This window comes from Drosophila grimshawi, unplaced genomic scaffold (genome assembly GCF_018153295.1).
Source record: "Drosophila grimshawi isolate 15287-2541.00 unplaced genomic scaffold, ASM1815329v1 contig_1367, whole genome shotgun sequence".
Classification (NCBI taxonomy): Eukaryota; Metazoa; Arthropoda; class Insecta; order Diptera; family Drosophilidae; genus Drosophila; species Drosophila grimshawi.
The window spans coordinates 2869834-2890604 of NW_025062889.1; the positions used below are offsets into that span (position 1 = coordinate 2869834).

Sequence of the window (20771 nt, forward strand, 5' to 3'; positions counted from 1 at the left end):
TTTGGAACCCGCGAATAGTTTCTTCATGTTTTTGCTTTGTCTTGTCAAGTTGCGTTGCGTTTGATTTGTGACTGGAGACTAAGTTGGGCTTCCTGGTCGAGAGACGATGTCGGGTTCACTAAATCAAGCGACCATTCAATTCAATTTAATTAAATGAAACGCTTAATTGGCCAACGTTGACAGCTGGCCGAGTGTCGTCAATTGAAAAGCGAGCAAAATTTTCAACGCCCACGCCCACATTTACACATATATTACAACCACCGCCCACACTCTCACCTTCGGCTCGGGCTCGCTTCTCGAACTCATCGAACAATCGATTGACCTCGTCCATTTCGCGACGCAGCCGTCGCAGTTGCGGATCATTTGGATCGCCCTCGCTGAGCAGTTTGTCCGCATCGTCGTTTAAGGCACGTCTAATCGCCGTACGTTGTTCGGGCCCCATGGCCAGAAACTGATCGAAATCCCAGCCCTTGACCACCCGAATCGTTGCAAAGATCATGTTCTGACGCAAACGCAAATGTTTCTTTTGCCACAGGGCAACGGAACGATCGAAGAGACGCTTTAAACGCTCGGCAGCATCGATGGCCTCCTGATCGGGTGGCGGCAGTAGGAGACAGGCACCGGGTATGGAACCCTCCTGCCCCTTGGCGGTGCGCACACGCCACTTGACACGTCCCGAATTGTCCAACAGGGTGACCGTCTCACCCTTTTCAATCTGTAGCTGACCCTGCTGCTTATACGCGCAGATGGCCTGAACCGGACCTTGACGGTTCACCGGCTGACGTCGCTTATTCAACGGCACAATGGTCTGAGCGCGACGCTGCAGCGTGGACACAGTTTCACCGAAGGCATTCAGCTCCTCACGCAAATCCTGCATGCCTCGCAACAAAGCCTCGCCTTGATCCAAACCAAAATCGGACTGAGAGTACTTGCTGTTGAGTATCTCATCGCGTTTGCTCAGCCACTGTTCGGCGTCCTTGATCTCGGCAAAGAATTGATGGTATTCGGTGGTATGCTTCAGATGCACCTCCAAGCAGAGGGTTAACTGCAGCAGCCACGCCCACTGCTGTTGCAGTGCCGTCAAATGGGCCTCAACGCATTTGGATGCAGGATGCTGTTGGTTCAGCAACGACTCGCCACGATCCAGGATCGTTGCAAAGTGCATCTCACGCTTTTCCAGTTCGGACATTAAGTTCTGGGAGGAAATAGAAAATGTATAAGACAAAATTAGTATGGATTATATTAGTTTCAAAATAGGGCAGGTGCACTTGGTTGGTTGCTTTTGATTTGAAAGTATTCCCAAAAGGGAACTTAGAACCGATTCTTACCTCGTCGCCATTACCAAATGCACGCTTGGAATTAGATAAAAGCACAACACATATAGAAAAACACAGGCAAGAAACACTAACTTCGGCTAGCCGAATGCTAAACACCCTCAGCAGATATAGTTAAAACAGAAAGGATAGGGGATTAAACTCTTTCCATACTTTGCACATATTTTAGATGGTAAACCATGCACAAAAGTGCATAGCTGATGAAAATCGGATCAGTTTTGCATTAATCTAGAATCGGAACAGCTTTGACAAAGTTATGGCTGTAGAATTTTTAAAGTAGAGCTTCTACATTCATTTTGAAAAGAATTAAATTTGTATTTAGTGGCCACACTTTGACCTGAATGTCAGATACATATGTCTGATATCTGCTTGAGTATATACCATGCAAAATACCACAAATTGCTCTAGCTCTAGAGTAACTAGCGAATAAGAAGAACAAGTTAACGAGAGAGTCAAGTTACCTCATAGTATCTGTGCACTGAGGGCAAGTCGAGTTGTTTGTCCGCCCAGTCGCGCGTGATCTCCACTTGCTCCTTCTCGTTGAGCCATTGCAGCTCGGCGGAGGCCTGTGCAAGGAAGTGCTGCAGTGAGTCCAGATCGGTTAGACGCTTTGTCGATGTGCTGTGCAGCTCATCGTAGACCTTTTGCAGCTGATTGAGTCGCTGCTGGTAGAGGTTAAGCTCATCGCCGGAGAACTTGCTCTGTTGTCGCTCATCGTTGAGTATTTTGGAGTGGAACTGATCGATGATCTTGTGCTCGTGCTGTTGACGATCCAGTTCCTCCTTGACCGATGGCAGATCACTGCCATAGTCGGCGGCAAGCAATTGTTTCTGCAAATTACAAATAATGTTAGCTGGTATTTAATATGATCGATCTCTGAGACTCACCAATTTGTTCTGGCACCATTCAATGTGCTCCTGCAGATCACGGAAGTGGGGATTCGTATCGATCTGTCGGGATTCGACGACCATGCGCGTTTGACGCGTCACAGTTGTCTCATGGACGGGGAATTTCAAACCGGACAGTTTCTGTACCAGGTTCGTGTGGAAATTGGTGCGCAGCTGAGCCCAGCGTTGATGCAGCTTGTTAACCTTCTTGTGCAATTCGCTCACATGCGGATAGCGGCCCTCGTTGAGCACATGGCAATCCTGATTCATGTCCTGTATGGGCTCCTCCAGATGCCTGATCTCGGTCTCGAGTGCCTCGACAATGCTCTTCGCATCCACGGGATGCAGACGCTCAATGCGTCGCCCCTCCTCACTGACACGGGTCTCCAGATCCGTCAGCTTGTGATCCACATGTTTAATCTCGCGCTGCACCTTGTCGGCCAGTCGCTGTAGACGCTCCAAGCGTTCAATCTCCTGCTGTAGGATAACTTCACGATCCTGCAGCGCTGTATTCATGCGATACCAGGCCTTCTCAATGGCATCTGGTCGCAGATCGGCCTCCACATCGACTTCACCCACCGTTTCGAAGTAACGCTCCAGCTCCTTGTATATCTGGATGAGCTTGGACTTCTCACGTTTGCGGGCGCTCACCTCCTCGCTGCGGAAACGCTGCAGATCGCTAAGCAAACGCTTCATCTCGATTAGCGTGGGCGGGAACGAGCGCTCCTGCAAATAGGCTGTCTTCTCGCGACACCAGTAGATGAACTGTTGGGCCAAATCGCGATATTCATGGACGCGACGTTGTGACTCCATGTCGAACAGTGGATGGATAGATGGTGGCTCCGGGAACACATCGTACAGCGATGAAATGTACGTAATCAACGATTTCTCATCCGGTTCATTTGTGTCCACATCTAATAGAAGGGAACAGGGAATGGTTAAGTTAACTTATACCCTTTATCATTTCGATAAGGAAATCTTACCCTCTGGGTCCAATAGACGCGTTACACCATACTCCTTCTCGACAATGTGGAATGCCGTCTCGAGACGATCCAACGGCCGATCGTTCCTTGCCTTTCGCCAGTCAAGCAAGTCCGGTCGGTTGCGATGCACCAATGCCGAGAAGGCCAAACCATCCCTCCACGATGATGTAAAATCATTCACGCGCACGCCCGGATACCGAGCCGTAGAGCGGCGCGCCCAGCGCAACAATGCCTCACGTGCGGATACGTTGTCCTCTTTGCCAACAACAATATCGGAGATCTAGTTAGGGCAACGGAATAGTATTATTAATTAAATGTTAGCTATGTGTTTTAATATATGCATTTAATATATAGTTTCTTGAAGGTTTACTTAAATGGAGCAAGTTTTTCTTGGGGTATGCAATGTATTTATGGTGCAAGACTGTTGCGAAGTAAGCCTAATCCATTTTCTAATTTAATTTATATTTTAATTTGGATGACCCCACATCGTATTAATCTTCTTCAATCCTCTCCCCTGTCCCTCTCAGTTTACCTCTCTGCGCTGCACGCTCGACTCAACAATGGCCGGTGGCGGTAAGGCGCGTCGATACTCCAGCTCGGAGCTGCGTATCATTTTCGCCGGCGGCAACAGATCCTCAGCCGGCTGTTGATTCTCTTCGGCGCGACTCAGCGTGGTCACTTTGCGCACAATGTGCGTTGTGACACGACGATGTCCATTCGGGGCACGTTGCGATGTCTTCGTGCTCTCCACACTCGAACCAAGCACCTCGGTAGAGATGCGTTTATTGCGCGTCACCTGCTGATAGCTGCTGGAACTGACGCCACCTGGCGCTGCGGAGGGCACCAGAGCACGACTATCCGTGGTAATTCGACGGCTGCCACTGCCCCCCACTCCATCCTGGAAGGTAACGGTGCGCTCAATGTGGCTACGTTCGTGTGGAAGGGTGCCGGGTGGCGCCACGCCCGGATAATCCGTGATGACAGCCTCAACGGTGCGCTCCCGCTTCGTCTCCTGCCGATAGCGCAGACTAGAGTCATCAATATTCGTCGTGATGGGTGGTCCGCGGGAGGTGTGCACTATTTCGGTGCCACCGCTGACGTAGGGTTGGGAGCCATTCTGTTGCCTAACCAGCTGCTGAGTGCGCTTCAGAGTCGACTGCGAGCTGGTGCTGGAGTGCATGGTTCCTGCTGCGATTTAGGGGCGCCAGCCTGTTATCGTTATCGTTGATTTATCGTTGGATTTATTATCGTTTCGTTTATAATGCACTTACTTTTCTTAATATTATTATTATTTTTATTCGTTTCGTTTCTTGTGCGCTTTTATTCGTAATTTTGTGTGTGTGTGTTTGTGTTTATGCTATTATTGTGCGTGATTTAGAAAAAATCATTTTAATTGTTTAAATCGCAGAATTCGCCTCGGTTTTCTCGCCTCCATCTCGCCCACTCGCCCACTTCCCCACTTGCCGCACTTTTCGTGCTCACAGACAATTTGAGTTTGCCGGCATCGCAATTTGCGTTTAATTAAGTCAAAAGCCGGCCGAAAACCAAAGGCAGACACCAACAACAACACTACCGGATGTCTTGTTCTTGTGGCTACCACCACTACAACTAAGCAAAAAAAAAGCACCCACAGAAATGTAGGGGTATTCCTGTTGTTGTTCTTGTTGCTGCTGATGAGCGAATTATTTATGTCTTGTACATACACATAATTATCCAAGCAAACCAACTATAAAGCCTGTCTGTCCAATCGTCTAGCGCTCTTTGTGATTTTTATTTTCTTGCCTTTTTTCGCTATACTCTAACTTAAGGAATTAAAATGCTCCATGAAAAGTGTAACAATTTGAATAAGCTAGTTGTAGGTTGGGAAAGAATAAATATTATATATAAATTCTCAGTGTATTATTTTGGTTAAGTCATTCACATAATTATTCATTCCAGCAAATGAGCAAAGCGAGATTTTGCTACCTGTCCTTTGGCGCTTTTATACTCTTGTTGTGGGTCTTGTTAATTTGCTGTAAGACTTGAACATTTTTGAAAGGCCAAGCAAAGAATTTGAGTGAAGTATTTATACACAAAGAGGAAGTAGCTCACATAAGTTTGAATGCCTATAAGAACTATCTTTTAACTCAACTAAACGAAATCCGATTAAAAATCACACTCAAATAGAAGCTTAAGATCAAACACATTGATATACGAAGAGGAAGTAGCTCGAGAAAGTTTCAATGTCTATAAGAACTAAGAATTAGACTCTCATTAAAGTTTATTATCAACATATATCAGCAATAAACTGAAAACTAGGGCATCTCCTATTCGTTAGGCTCAAGTAAAGATTTCCTTCAAGTTTCTTCATTTAATTTTTTTTTGCAAAAAACAACCATAACTAAAAGTTCATGTGCACGGCTCAGCAAAGCCCGCCGCGGGGCACAAACCACAACAGCGACAACAACAACAAAGCTAATTGTTAAGCCAACTAATTTGGTTTTGATTTTCGGAAACGCTTTGGAATGGAACACACACACACACACAACACACAGTCACAACAATACACACTCGAGAGTGTCTCTCAAAAATGATTGAATAGAAATGTCATTTGTTCACTTAAGAAAATGCCAACAAAATTGACAGACAAACGAGATATGTTTAAAAGTCAAATTTCATATCAGATTTGAAACAATCTTTATTTGGTCTTAGGACATGATAAGCAAGGCCGTTTGATATGATATCAAAAGCCAGTTGTCACAAGTACAATCAATGAATTTTTTACTAAATGAAATCTAATCTTAATGGCTCAAGATCAAGCTAAAATACAATAACAACAATAGCAACAACAAGCTAGTTGTTTTGGCCAAAATGTGCGCCCACCCGTTAAGATATATCATTGAAAGGTGACGCCTGCGCAGATGCGTGACTTGGCCGTCACCTACAGGCAACTCCCCACACACACACACACACACACACAGTCACTAGCACACATACACATACCTCAAAATGCTAATTGCAACATTATTAAAAGGCTGCACAAGCAAAAATGTTGGATTTTTAAAACTTTGGCTGTGGCTTTAAGTGTCTGCGGAGGCGAGACTAAGAGGCGTTAATAGCTTGACATTTTCAATGGCTTTAAAGCGGACGGCAACAGCAGCCAAAGCAGCCAAAACGAAACAGCAGCTGTTGCCTATTTGGGCTGCCTTGGCTACTGTTTGAAGTCGACGACAGTTAAGAGCTGTTTAGACAAATTTGCATTGTGTTTTTTTCGTAATGACAGCACATAAATTCAAATCGAATAAGCAACAAACAAACAAAAAAATACCTAAAGCACTTTAAAAATTGTAGCTAAAAATATATGACAGACAGCTCAGAAAAAAAAATATAATGCTACTCTTCGCTTTTTACAGATCGCTGAACCAGAAACAACTAAGTGGGGAAGCGCAAAAACTCGGCGGGGCGGTTTGAGGGGTATATATGTAGAGATATATGTAGGACTATGCACGTCATTATATTTACAGCTATTACAGCAACACTTTATTGCAGCTTGTTGGCCAAACAACAACGACAACATCAACAACAACAGCAACAACAACAAAACAACACTTGAGATCCGCATAAAAATGAGTTCGTCATATATGAAAACGAATCTTAATTGAAAGAAAATTGAATTCAATTGCATTTGAGATTGAAATCAATTGATATTGGCGGCATTTAACAAATCAAGAATAACGATACGGCTGCAACCGCATTAATTATTATTATGACTGCCTCTTAAGAACAGCGCCAGATATAAATCCCAAATTGAAATTGAAATCGAAATGGAATTGGGAATTGAAGATCGACTTCGCAATGTGTCTGACATCATGCAAAAAGAGTTTCTACATCTTGTTGATTTTGTTGTTGTTGTTGTTGTTATGTATGAGCCTTCTTTATTGACTATATTTTATTGATCTGATTTGATTTTAAGCATGACTTTCGAATTGTTGCACGTATTAAGTGTTTGTATTTATTTTTGATTCATATATTATACAAATTAGTATTTTATTTTTGACGATTTTTGTGTTCAGATTTATTTTAATTATATAATTATTTATTGTTTCATTTTCTATGTTGTTGATTTTCTTGTTCTTATTTGAATCTGTTTATTTTTATTTCTCGCGCGTATTTTTGTATTTGTTTTAGTATTTTTACAGAACGCACACCGCAAATAACGCAAATAGAGTTCAAAGTTCTAATTGAGCCCTCCTCTGGGCTTGGACACAAATTGATATCAATACGCAGCAAATAGATACAACTGTAAATGTAACTAGATACAAATGTATATATTTATAGAGAGCTTAGAGATACATGCGACGGGGGGCACTAACAACAAATGTGTGCGGCGACTCGACAACGACTAAACGCGATCGGGCCAAGTTAAAACGCTTAAAGTGTTGGCTTTGGCCAGGTGTGTTGACGGCAGCGCAGCCAGCGTCAGGTGGCGAGAATAGAAAAGCAGAAAGAGAACAACAAGAAAACCGAAACAAAATGGAATTGGCACAAAACACGAACCGGCGCGTTGGCGTACGAAAACCCAAAAGCAAAGCTTAAAAAAATATATATATATATACAAATATTTTGGAATTGAAATTGCGATCGTGCTGACAGCGCCGCAGTGCGTGTGTGTGCCACTGAGCTGTGTGAGTGTGTGTGTGTGGCTGTTGCTGTTAACGTCGACGTTAACGTTGACGCCGCTGCCAGCAGCCAACCCCGTTATGGATAGCTGACTTCGACGAGCTCTGCGCTCCTACCGCATGACGTATTTGTATATTTACAGGCAACAGCAACAACACCTGTGTGTGTATGTGTGTGTGTGTGTGTATGTGTGTGTGTGTGTGTGTGACAACCATGGCAACCAACGCCTACGCCAACGCAGCGCCGCAAGAACAGCAACAACAGCTGCCAACGCACAACAACTTACACACAAAGTTAAGGTTGCAAGAGCAATAAAACAAAAAACCAAAGTGTAATGAACAAGAACAGCTCCAAAATGCTCAACTAGCAGTTGCCCTTGAAAAGAATTTAGATTCCCCATCAGTTTTTGGACAGAGATAAACTCCCTCGCCTAAGCCCACTCTTTACTACGGCATCAATTCTTGAACAGATGCTTGAATAACTTTTCTTCTCAAATAAGTACATTTTCTTGCAAAATTCTTATAAATGTCGAAGACCTGTAGATTTGTACTCATCAATCGACATCATGCTTATTGTCAAAACACAGTTTTGTAAATAAACAATAAATTATAAATGAGCTATATATTTATTGCCCATCAAAAGTGTATTTTAAATTTATTTACTATGTCTTTGTCGCTACTGTTCTCAAGCACTAAAGTTTATGGAATATTGAAAACTTCCTTGAAATTTGTCTATTGAAACATCAAATCTAAATCTAAAATACGACGTATATCACAATTAGCTTATATTTTTTATGACTTAATACGTCTTTGCAGAATTCAAATTATTCACGAATTAAAATCCGCTCTGCATTTAAATTTCCAAGTCGATAGTAATTAGCATTTTTTTTTTTTGATTGCGAATCAAAAATTTAAAGTAAACTGGATTCGCTTGGCATTCTAGAGCCTACAATTTAAATCTAATGACTCTAAATTCCTATCGACCACAGGGTATTAAGAACAACAACAACAATTCAAGAGTTACACAAGTTTTGTGGCGCCTTAACTTTAAAGTTTGCTGCTGTTGTCATTTGTTGCGTAGATTCAACATATTTTGCTACCAATGTGTCTGTTTGGCTTCTCCTCACCTTTTAAAGGCCCAAAAAGCACACAAAAAATACAATACAAAACCATAAAGATGACTGCGTCATCTTGGAACGCCATCAGGTAGTCGTTGTTTTTTTTTTTGTTGGTACTTTGTTGCCAGAAATAAATACGACACAAAGCCATAGAATGCTCATAATAACAATAAGCATAGCCAACGACAAACAGAAATAGAAACCAGAAAGAACAACAAGTTTTGCGATTTAAATGTTAACGCACAGTGGGTCAAGTTGCCTGTAATCGGAGACCATCTGGCCAACTAATTAGCGGCGACATCGCACATTCAGTTGCCTGACCCCAAATGACATTTTCCGTATCGCAAATCGCACAAACCAAAATAGCAACAGAAAAAAAAAAAGCTAAATTAGACAAAGCAATTTGAATTTGTTGCTCATAACATATCACGAACAAGTCATTACACAGCTGGACAGACCAAGCCAAAGCTGGCCCAAACTAAAGCCCATGGAGTGACCCAAAAAGAGCCACAGAGAAGATAGTCAGACCACAACAAAGGCGACCATTACTTTTACAGGTTACACAAGCCACAATACGAACACAAATTGCTGGGAAATTTTCATTTCCAGCCAAATCTCAAAATGGCAACAATGACTTGAAAGCATTGAGATTTATGCCAAATTGGCTATTCTTTAGGTGCTACTCAAAATCGTGTAGTAAATCTTCCAGCTGAACTTTGGGTTGTTGGAAACAAATACGTGGGACAACAGCTGAAACAAATCTAAATGTATCTTAACTACCTGCTTATTTATATGAACTGATAATAAATTATAATTATTACTAAATGCGCAGTCAAACTGTACAATATGGTTTCATCCATACCAATTGATTGCTTTGAAATTCTTTCAACTGCGTTTTTAGTTCTTGAAAGCAAACTTTTACCTAGGTACCTAATTAGTGTTATAAATTGGTAATAAATGCGTATTAAAACTGTATAAGAAGTTTCCGAAGAAGTGACAAAGTCATTTTAAAGACCTATTGCAATTTAAATGTACAAAATATGAATACTAAATAACTGCTTAGACAATTTTCTTTCAACTGTTCTAAACATGCACTAATTTAATTTAATTAGCATACCTAAGAGACAAGCAAAAAATAGTCTAAATAAGTTCTAGATCTAAACTAACAGCGTGATTTGAGAAAAATATCGAATTCGACAGCAAAATGAATAGCTGAAAGCTCAGTCAAAGTGACAAATGACTTTACAAAATGTTTTACAATCGGATCTACAAAAAAATTGCAATAAGTTGAATGCTGAAATGCATTTACAGTGCAGCAATTAAAACGCGTTCGCGGCACATTCTAAACGCTTTAGCACGATCTCAATATGGTAAGACAAACTGTCACCGCATTTTGCATCATATATGGCGGCTAGAAAGTGCCATTGAGACGAGAGTGGGTGTTGAAATCTCCATAAAATGTATCACTTGCATAGACCACTACATAGACCGGAAATACCGTAACGATTGATTTATGTGGCTATATAGCTATAACCCTACACGTACTCAAGGGGCGCAATGAGTGGAGGCAGGTAGTAACTGACAGACAGACTGATAGACATACAGAGGTAGCCACAGACAGATAGGGAGTCAGTCAAATCACATACTTTTTGTTGCCAAGCATGAGCTAATTAGCATGTTACATGTTACAGCCCTACATGGTTAAAAGGTAGTAACTGCAGCTGTTCCGTAGCACGAGTCTATTTATCTATCTTTAAATATATATAAATATATATAAATATATATAAATATATATAAATATATATAAATATATATAAATATATATAAATATATATAAATATATACAAGCATATATAAATATATTTTCCAGGCAAACATAATAAGTTAACAGTCGCTTTTCAACAGCTAATAAATATGATTTTGCTGTTTGCTGTTTTCATTCAACACAAGTCAATAGCAGTAGAACAGATGCCAACTCGTCTCAAATCTAATTAGAGAGTACTAAGTTCTTGACAGACTTTTTATTAATAATTACATGATGCAAGCGCAGTTGTAAACAATTGTACATTGTCTATTTAATTTGTAATTTGTGTTGTAATTTGAGATACGTTTCGCACTTAGCTGGAACGTGCTGTTCTGTTTGTGGTGGCTAAACAAAATAGCTTAAAACGGGAGTGTTGTTAGCCCATCCAAACAGTAGCGCCTCTCAATGCTACTGCAATAAGATTCCTAACCCCCACAAAACAACACACACTCGATTGGAATCCTAAGCACTGTTCTAATCAGTTTGTAACCCAATACGAAACAAATCTGTTGTGATTTCCGTTTAAGCAAAATGGATACAATTAAACCAAGTATGTGTGTCGAATGAGGAAATTGTAGAATTATTGCTATGTACTTGGACAAGAAGTGTGAAAAACTAATGATCATTGTTTTCAGATATAGTATTTATCTGGAGACCACGATGTAAACAAAAATATATTGTTTTTCAGAATCTAAATGCCAGGCAGACAGATCTACAGCAAGTTAGTAAAGGAAGGGTACTTCTAGGAATTTGGTCATTTTTAACATGTCAGTTTTCCTCCGAGTACAGAAATTACAACATTACAGCATTTGTATATGAAACAGCTGTTCCATCAGAATGTGAACCTAGTAATTAAGTAATTTGGTTTTTGAGACGACGTGTTATGTGATTGCTGCTAGCATAGCAGTATGTGGGCAGGCCAGTCAACTGATTTGGCTCGCCAAATATGTAACATTCCTGACCGATTTTACTATCGCTGTCAAAGCAGCGTGTGGGCTCGTCAGCCATACTATAAAATTATAAATTAAACAATGTATATAGAATGAGAATATAGAGAGAAGGCTTGTGTGTAATCAGCGATACGTACTTGAGATGTGACGAGAGTATCTCAGGCTCTGGCTGAAATTGTTGTTCATTCATATTAATTATATGTGAATTGAGACACGTTCGAGCCGCATGTAAGTAGTATTGATCTAAACTGATCTTTACTTATATGGCTAGCTTAGCATTTGCATACGAAAATGCGGAATGTTTTTTATACGTTTCTGTTGTTATTTGCGTGGTTGCGCCTCGCTGTCTAAACTGGCCAGTAATGAGCGTATTGAGTGTATTGATTGTATTGAATGAATGCTCCAATCAACCATTCGCGCCATATTTGTGCAAAAGCAGCAAAGCCAGTTCGATTTATTCATGAAATGGCCAAATGGCAAAGTATTCAAAGATTTTATGAAGAGCTAAATATATATATAGATATTCGGTTATATAGATTTTCGATTTTTAAGCAGCTGCCCACGCTGAACATAAGCAAAATTCCGTCATCAGTGTCATAAATTTCGACGTATAAGTGCATTTTTCATATAATTCTGGTTCAGCTGGCAAGTTCGTTGCTTGCGTTGAAGTCTTTCGTTTTTAAGGTATTTTTTGTCTGAGTACGCGACACTTTTTTGACGAGACGGGTCAGCTATAAAGAGCTATATGGCTGATGTCATGAACAGAAGAGGGCAAAAACATAAACACATTTTTTGTTTGTCGAGAAATAATTCTGTTTCTTTTTTGCATTTTTTTTTGTTGTATATCTCATTATTTCCACCTGCCTTGAAGGTTAGAATTGGCTGTCATTGACTTTATTGTAACAAATACCGCGACGTCTTATAATAAATCAAAATACCAAATGGCTTTCAAGCTGCCAAGCTGATGACGTGAGAATTTTTTGTATAACTTTAACTGAAGCTGTAGGAGGTGCGCAAAAATAAAAAGTATCTGTCAGATACTTTCTTTGCTTTGTGTGTGAAATGAGACAGAGAAAAAGAGATTGGAATCTGCTTACTTAATGTCTGGGCACCTCAACTGTTGTTTCTAATTTCGCACACACACATTTTATATGGTAATCTGACCAAATACAGCAGCCGCATCTGTATCTGTCAAAGCAACAACAAAAAATAAAGAAACACTTGAGCCAAAACGAGCGTTGAATAATGTGCAAAATTGCGCTTGTGGAAAATTAGCCGTAACTTATAATAAAAACGTTTGTCAGGTGTAATTCGACATAGATTTCACAGGTTACTTGCCACATTGTTGCCAGTAGCCGGCAAGCGGCACCTTTTCATATCTTATACAAACTTGTTAAGGGGTATTAGGAGTCAAAGTCGAGTAGTCCTATATAACAGCTAGCATACGTTTTTTGTGTTTAAATGGGTTTTAGCTCGGTAAATCGAGTAATTTCCTTAGTGAACTTTAAGTAAAAGTTTTTGAAAGGGTATATTTTAGTCCGACACGCTGCACTGTCAGCTTGTGCCATTAATTTATACATTTTTTGTTGTGCTCAAATTGAACAATTGAGCGCACAGCTTAACAACAACTAAATATCTCCAGTTGCCGGAAGTAAGCGAGGCGCGCTTAAAGTCAAGGCAACAAGCCTGTCACAAATTGGCAAAAAAGACACAACACAATGAAGTTAAGCTCCTCTTCTGCACAGTCCCCCGCAGCTTTGGGGGTGTTTCATAGATCGTAGCGATTAGTTTTTACAGTAGAATTTATAACTTAATTATAAGCTAAGCAGCGTTACAAAAAAACTGCCGCCGGCTGCCGTTGGCAAATTGCTGGCAATTTATTGGCATCGCCTCCGATTGGGAATTAAATTTGCTTTTTTTCTCAGTTTGTTGTATGCACATTGACCTAAAAAATGCGCCATTTAATTGAATTTAATACACAACACACCCAACAACAAATAAATAACAATGCGCATATTTATGCAATTGCCGTATAAATAGGCATTATGTCATAATTGAAATTGATTCGAGTCGAGATCTCAAATCGAGCTGCTGAACAAAGTCGCCCAGAGACACAATTGTGAGTTAAGTGTACAATTTAAATATGCAAAATTGCATACAAAAAAGATTAACATCACTAAAAATGCTAAAAAATTGTTCTTAATTTGCGTTTAATGTGTGTTTGCAATTGATTTAAATCACTGCTGTGAGTAGAATTCTTAATGCGACATACAAATAAAACAAGAACATGTTTTTGGCATTTGTGAACAGACTTATCAGATTTTGGAGTTTTATAGCTGTTGTCGAGTTGTCATTTGAAATTAAAGTAGTAAGTCTGTAGTTTTAAGTACAGATAGATATATGTTCAACTAATGATTTCTACTCTTAACCAAGGAATATTACAAATCACTCATGTTTATATACAAAATAACTTAACTTTAACTGTTTAAAACTATTCGCACAATGAGTGTTGAAATAAATGTGATTGATAAATGAAGAGAGATATGAAAAAACTGGTCACATCAATTTCTTGCCTTAACGAACTCTCCAACTAACTCCACTCCTTACTTGCACAACTCTTGATTGCACCCTTCTTTTTTAGTTTTAACCATTTTTGGGGCTATAGGGTGCGCTGGTTGTATATATGCGAATATAATAAGCAACGCCAAGAAAAAGAAATATCCTTTTAAGTCGCGATCACAAATTTGCATCATTGCGTACAAAACAAAAAAAAGCGAAGTGAACGAAACAAACAAATGACATCAGCAGCAGCAGCAAATACTGAAACAAAGATACAAAGATACAAAGACAGCAAGAGTGGGAAGGAGATGGAGAGAGCGAGAGACACCCGCAACACAGGCTGGCACGCCAATATACATAAATCCTTGGATCACGAGACTAATGGGGGGGCAAACGAAGAGCGAGACAGCAAGAAATAATAAATAACATAAACAGTAAATGACGCGCGATTGAGTTTCACATTGTCAAGTGATTTACAATTCGTTTTGCCTCAATTGAATCAGCCGCCGTTTTGCAGCAGCAACAACGACAACAACAACGACCATGAGAGGCAACAACAGTTGTTGTCGTTGTTGCTGTTGCTGTTGCTGCCATCGCGGCTGACTGGCAGCATCATTGAGCATTTATGCGCGCCATCGATCAATCCGAGCCGCCTCGCCGAACGAGCAATGTTGTTGCACTTACAACAACAACAGCAGCAGCAACAACATTGTGCGGCATGCGCCGTCACAAATTACGAAATACCCGAGTTTTAAATTGCATCTAGTTTCAACTGCTGCTGTTGTTGTTGTTGTTGACACACATTACGATTGAGTCGGAGACGAAGACTGGCAGCCAGACTTGGAGACGAACGCAGTGCGGAAATATGCAACATGACAAACAATCGATGACTAAGCGCACAGCTTCTCTGCAAGCTGCAACTCTTTAAGTTGGCCTCTGATATCACACTAATGACAGATTCAGCGGGGGATTTATTTTTAAACAGCAAACTTTCGCGATATGGAAAACCCATATTGAAAAAGCAAAAAGTCTTAATTTGCAGTTAAAGTTAAAGTCATAACTAATTAAATACATACATAAATATAAGTAATTAAAAAGGGTTTATGTCACATAGTTAAAGCAAAAAGTGTCAAGTTGGAAGTTGGAAGTAAAAGCAATTTAATAATTTATGGCCAAGTTAAGCAGCAGTAACTTTAAGTTGAAGTTGAATTTTAAGATACTTGCAAATGCAAACAAAACCTTTGAAGTCGATTTTAGCTGTCTATTAAAATCCAGTTTGTTAAGCTATAAAAATTAGTCAGACCCATCAAATATATGTATCCATTATGCAAATTAATTTTATTGAACTTCTCTGCATTTTTTTGGAATTTAAAGCTGCAAAAGTTTTATAACTCATTCGAAGAGACGCATCTAATAGATTTGTTATCATTTATAACTTTTTCAACATTTCCATAAAGTTTTCCAATATGATTGATTACATCAATCAATTCCAATGCTCAGGGGCAACAATTAGTAAACTCTTAAATGAAAATATCAGATTGATTGTTGATCGTTCAATGTTTTTTTTTTTATATGTCGAGCGCATCTATTAAAACTTTCATTGAAAATGAATCAGATAAATTTGTCCATAAATCTATGCTATAACTTGAACAACTTCATTATGCCGAGAAGCACAACATTCTGTTTATCCAGCCGGGAACCTTTTATTAGTGTTTTTCAAGTTTTGTTGTTGTGGTTGTTGTTTTTTTTATTACCCGACTGTGTAGGTGGCCAGCAGTCAAGTGGCCAAGTGGCCAAGTGCCTGATCTGTGGCGGCCTTGTGGACAACAACAACAACAATCAGTTGACGAACTGTAGCAGCCACTTGGACTTGGTTATGTGTGTCAGTCAACGTTTGGCGATGGTGCTGCTGCTGGTGGTGGTGGTGAAGAGAAGGTAAACTGGCTGCCTTTTAAGGCAGCGCCGCGTTCGCCAAAATAAGTCAACAACAACAACCACAACAACAACAACAATAGCCAAGCCAGAGGCTGTAAAAATAGCAGCTGCTGTTGTTGGGTAGGAGTAGATGTGGCTCCAAATGAATCGCTTGGCTACAATCAAACAAATGAAATGAAACATACACTAAATGAAACTGAATGAACACACATGAAACGAGTAATCGGGTGTGTGTGTGGGCTGAACTAAACTAAACTTAATTCAGTTGCAGTTGTTGAATCGATGGCGAAACTATAACAGCAACAGCAACAACAACAGCTAAAAACGCCCAAATGAAAACGAATGTTTTTTTTTGGTTTTTGTTTTTGTTTTCTTAGCTGTGTGTGAACAGTTTTGTTAACGATCTCACGAATTGGGCGGCCAATTTGAGGGTCACCTTCATTCAGACGGACTCCAACTGTTTATTCGCCCAATTGTACGTTGTATGAGTGTCTCTGTGTGTGTGTGTGTGTGTGGGCGATGCGTCGCTGCCCCGCTGCCGACTTTGAAAGTGTCGCCCCATGTTGGGCAACATTTCGTGGAACTGCCTACTGATGACCAATACGTGCTCCATTTATACAAAAAAAAACAACAGTTGCAGCGAGTAAATGAGTGTATGGAGTACTTCTTGTACACAGTTGAAGCGAGTAAGTGGAGCAGGGAAAATAGCGAGTAGGGGAAGTATCGAGTAGTCTATGTGACGAGTATGCAAATTAACGAGTAACTACAATAAATACGTCAAGTAAGCTGTGCAACGAGAACTTTCTGCTAACCAACACTCGCTTCTTTCAAACTTAAACATTTATAATGCCTAAATTTAACTATTTCCATGTAGTTGTAGCGAGTAAATCAGTAACGAGTAAGTGTATCTATAGTGACACTTATAACATTTTATAACGTTTTTTGTTTATAACGAGAGCTTCTCCCGATTACTATTTATAACGAGTAAACCGTGTAAGCAGTATAACGAGTATACTGGTCACATTTAAACAAAACTTGCTCCATTTAAGTTTATCTCTAATAGCAGTTGTAAAAGGCAATAAAAAAGCAAACTAGTTCACTTACCTGGAAATGCAATATAATTGTCCAGATCAGACCGAGTGTAAGCTTGGGATTACCATCCACAATATCTTCGGCACGTATGTTGACCAATTTGATTTTCTTGTAGCGCAGAAAATCGAGCGCCATTTGTGCGTTCTGCAGCATGTGGAAACGCATTTTACCCTTCTCTCGTGGCTATTTGGAGAAAAAGGAAACGAGTCAAGTTTTGGACAGGATGTTGGATGTTGATCGAGTGTTGTTTAAATCGAGTTTGAGTTTGAGTTTAACAACACTTACCAGGTGTTCGCCAGATAGCACCTCCAAGAGTGAAAGCAAATTGTGACCATCGCGCAAATCCTCAAATAAATCCACAACACGTCGATTGGCCTGTGTTGCGGAAAAGCAAAAATAAAAAACAAACAAGTTAGACGACAGATTAAAAGTAAAAGTTGTAAGGTTATGTGACATGCAAGGGTGTTTAGTTGGTGTTCACAACGATTACAACGAGTTAAGAGTAGTTAGTGGGCGAGTGCATTTAGTGGGAAAAAACAACAACAACAACAACGAAGGAAAACCAAAGTTACCTCAAAATATGCAAAGATATTATAAAAAAAAATTGCAAATATTATAATACAAAATTGCAGCAATAAAAACATAAGAATAATGCACAACATTTATATACAAAAGTTGAATTGCTGATTGCATTGGAAACTTACAGACTGTGTACAACAAGGTATACCATTTGTGGTAACACAAACGTGTAGCATGGTATAAGTCTGTAAATTCATTAAGAGTTGTAAGAAATCGGGGTATATATAATACACATACATATATATGCAAAAAGAAAGTACAACAGCTGTACTATATAGAAATTATACCTTGGCATACTTCCAATGCTGCATGTATTTTCAAAATATATTTAATATATATATAAAGTTTGAATTTAGTGAAAAAGTTTAATAGTATAGCGCTAAAGATATCCTAAACAAAGACTATGTTCATTCATGTGGGCAGTTTTCGAGCGGTTTTTATGGAGCACTGAACCAGTTAAGGTAATGTTGATAATAATATGGTGTGGATGATGATTATAATGATAATGATGATGATGATGATGATATCTTTGGGCTTTGTTATGCACTCACCTTTTTAAGATGTTTGTTAACCCATTTTGTGAAAGTCTTCTTTTGAATGGCATCGCGTTCGTCTAAAGCAACGTGAAACGAGAAAGGTTTATGTATATTAAAACACTAAGCTATAATAAAAGTTATACAAATTGTTTTTTTTTTTGTCGGTTAGGAATCATGCAACTGTTAAGTCATTCGTAAAAATACCGTTTAACAATAAATAAACAAAAACAAGAGCAAATTCTTGATATGATATGATCTAAACTGCAGGAGCTGACGACATCAAACAGAAATAATTTATGCGAAAATTAGACGCCTACTTTGAAAACAAAACAAAAAATAAATACGAATCAATATCAAATTTATACATCTATAATAATTATATGCGGGATATTTAAAGCGTGGGCTCTGAATTATGGCCTAAACTTTTAATTAGCCTGTTTGTGGCTATTATTTGTTGTAAGTGTTGTTGCTGCTTTAATTGAACAATTCATTTAAGTTGTTGCTACGTAATTAGTTTTGTACACATGTCCATTGTCTAAATAAATCTCGGGGCCTCAAGCACTGACATTGGCCAAAGTCCGATAAGGCCAGCAATCTGATAAGTTATGACTTGATTTATAAACAAAGGCGTAGCTGACCAACTCAGTGAGAGAGAGGGAAAGAGCGGTAGAGAAGAGTTATAGCAACTGCCCTATCTATAGATAATAGTGTTCAGAAAAAACCCGTTAGCAGGGCTAGTTTTGTTTTTATATTAACATTGATTAGTTTTACACATGTTAAGCGCTTTAAGCAGCAGTGCAATTAGTGCCAAGCACATCAATAGTCCAGATCGGACGTCATTCATAGCAAATCTGTTTTTTTTTTTCTGGGAACACGAATCTAATCGAGTATTAACTGTGGCGACTGACATTAACAAATAGGGTATCTCAATTTCATATCAAACGCATGTTAGATGACTCATCAGCAGCGGATTCAAATCTAATCGGATTTACATGCTAAAATGGAATAAGCATGTAAATCACTTATTCATATCAAAGTGAAAACATTACATTTGTGATTATAATATATGAATATTTCAGCATTGAATAACTTTTATTGGACTACAGGTCTCTTAATGAACTCAAAATGCATTCGAATATGAAAGTTTCGATTGCATGCGGATTAAAGCAGACTCCAAAATCTACACAACAGATCAAAGAATGGATAAGTTTGTTTTTTTTTTTAATTTCAAAGTAAGTTAATGAGTCTTGTTAAGAGTTTTAACTAATTGGAACTATATTTGGAAATATATGAAATGTTCCTTTGTCAAAACAGTTTCTTGACACATAGTTTATATTTGGTTCGGTTTAATACCTCATATCATTCATATAAAGAATGGAAATCTTGCCTAGTCGAAGTCGCCAAATCTAATCGAATATAGGCATGAAATTAGCGATAGTCGGGCACAACAAAGCGCGCTGTAAATCCATAAAAATAAAAATAAAAAAAGCATGTAGAACAATAGAGTTCAGCGCCCAGTTGACTGATATCAAGTCGAGTGTTAAGGTACATATAGTAATACTAATAGTTGTAAATGAAGTTTTACGGTTAATAAACCCGATAAATTGAAGTGCATAGCAAATATAAAAACAGTGTGCGAAACCGAAACACAAAAGCAAAACAAAAAAGTGCAAAAAGAAAAAAAGAAGACTTTGTTGTGTTTGGTTTTTTATATGTACACAGCAAAACTCTCGATAAAGAACAACAGCAGAGTGAGTAGAAGTAACAAAAATAGACTCAAAAGAGAGTCAAAAACTTTACTCTCTCTCTCTCTCTCTCTCTCTCTCTGTCTGTCGCTCTCTTTCTCTCTCACTCACTCTCTTTGTGTGAAGGCAGTTAGCGAGTTATTAATTGCGCTTGTGAGTGTGTATTAATTATTGCTGACTAAAAAACAGAAACTCAGCAGCAGCTTAAGCTAAAGTTCTACTTAATCAGCTAATGACTCACAAGATATACCAATGTGCAAAAATATCTGTTACTAACAACGCCCCCCCGTAGGCATCCTCCCCCGTCCCTAATTAGGCATTCATTCATTCAAGCACAGCTGGCAAATCCATTCAGTGTTATTTCTATCTAATTGTCTGCGCTTGCAGTTGACTTGGGGTTATTATCGCAGCCTATTCAATTCTCAGTAATCTTCCAGTAAAAAATCAAAACAAAAAAACAAACGATACTCATTGATTGTTATCGATTAGTATTAAATTTCAAAATTAGCTTTTAAATATGCCTATGGGGGGCCTTAGTTTGCACTTGAGTTATTTTGCAAACAGTGGCTAATGAATTCTTAACTCGAAACT

General features: G+C 39.1%; 1 protein-coding gene across 15 annotated transcripts in view; it reads right to left on the reverse strand.

Annotated features, from left to right (window-relative positions):
• LOC6569128 (dystonin) overlaps positions 1-20771 on the reverse strand; it is an 80446-nt gene that overhangs the window by 40431 nt on the left and 19244 nt on the right. For 10 of the 15 annotated variants that reach the window (XM_032741221.2, XM_032741222.2, XM_032741219.2 and 7 more), the window contains exons 2-8: positions 18451-18512; positions 17606-17695; positions 17333-17503; positions 3205-3484; positions 2222-3135; positions 1796-2164; positions 277-1195 (exon numbers count right to left, since the gene is read on the reverse strand). In XM_032741221.2, coding sequence (XP_032597112.1) covers positions 277-1195; positions 1796-2164; positions 2222-3135; positions 3205-3484; positions 17333-17503; positions 17606-17695; positions 18451-18512 — 2805 coding nt within the window. Of the gene's footprint in view, positions 1-276; positions 1196-1328; positions 1353-1795; positions 2165-2221; positions 3136-3204; positions 3485-3736; positions 4400-17332; positions 17504-17605; positions 17696-18450; positions 18513-20771 lie in introns of those variants that run through there. The other 5 variants (XM_032741211.1, XM_032741210.1, XM_032741218.1 and 2 more) reach the window with 2 other exon arrangements.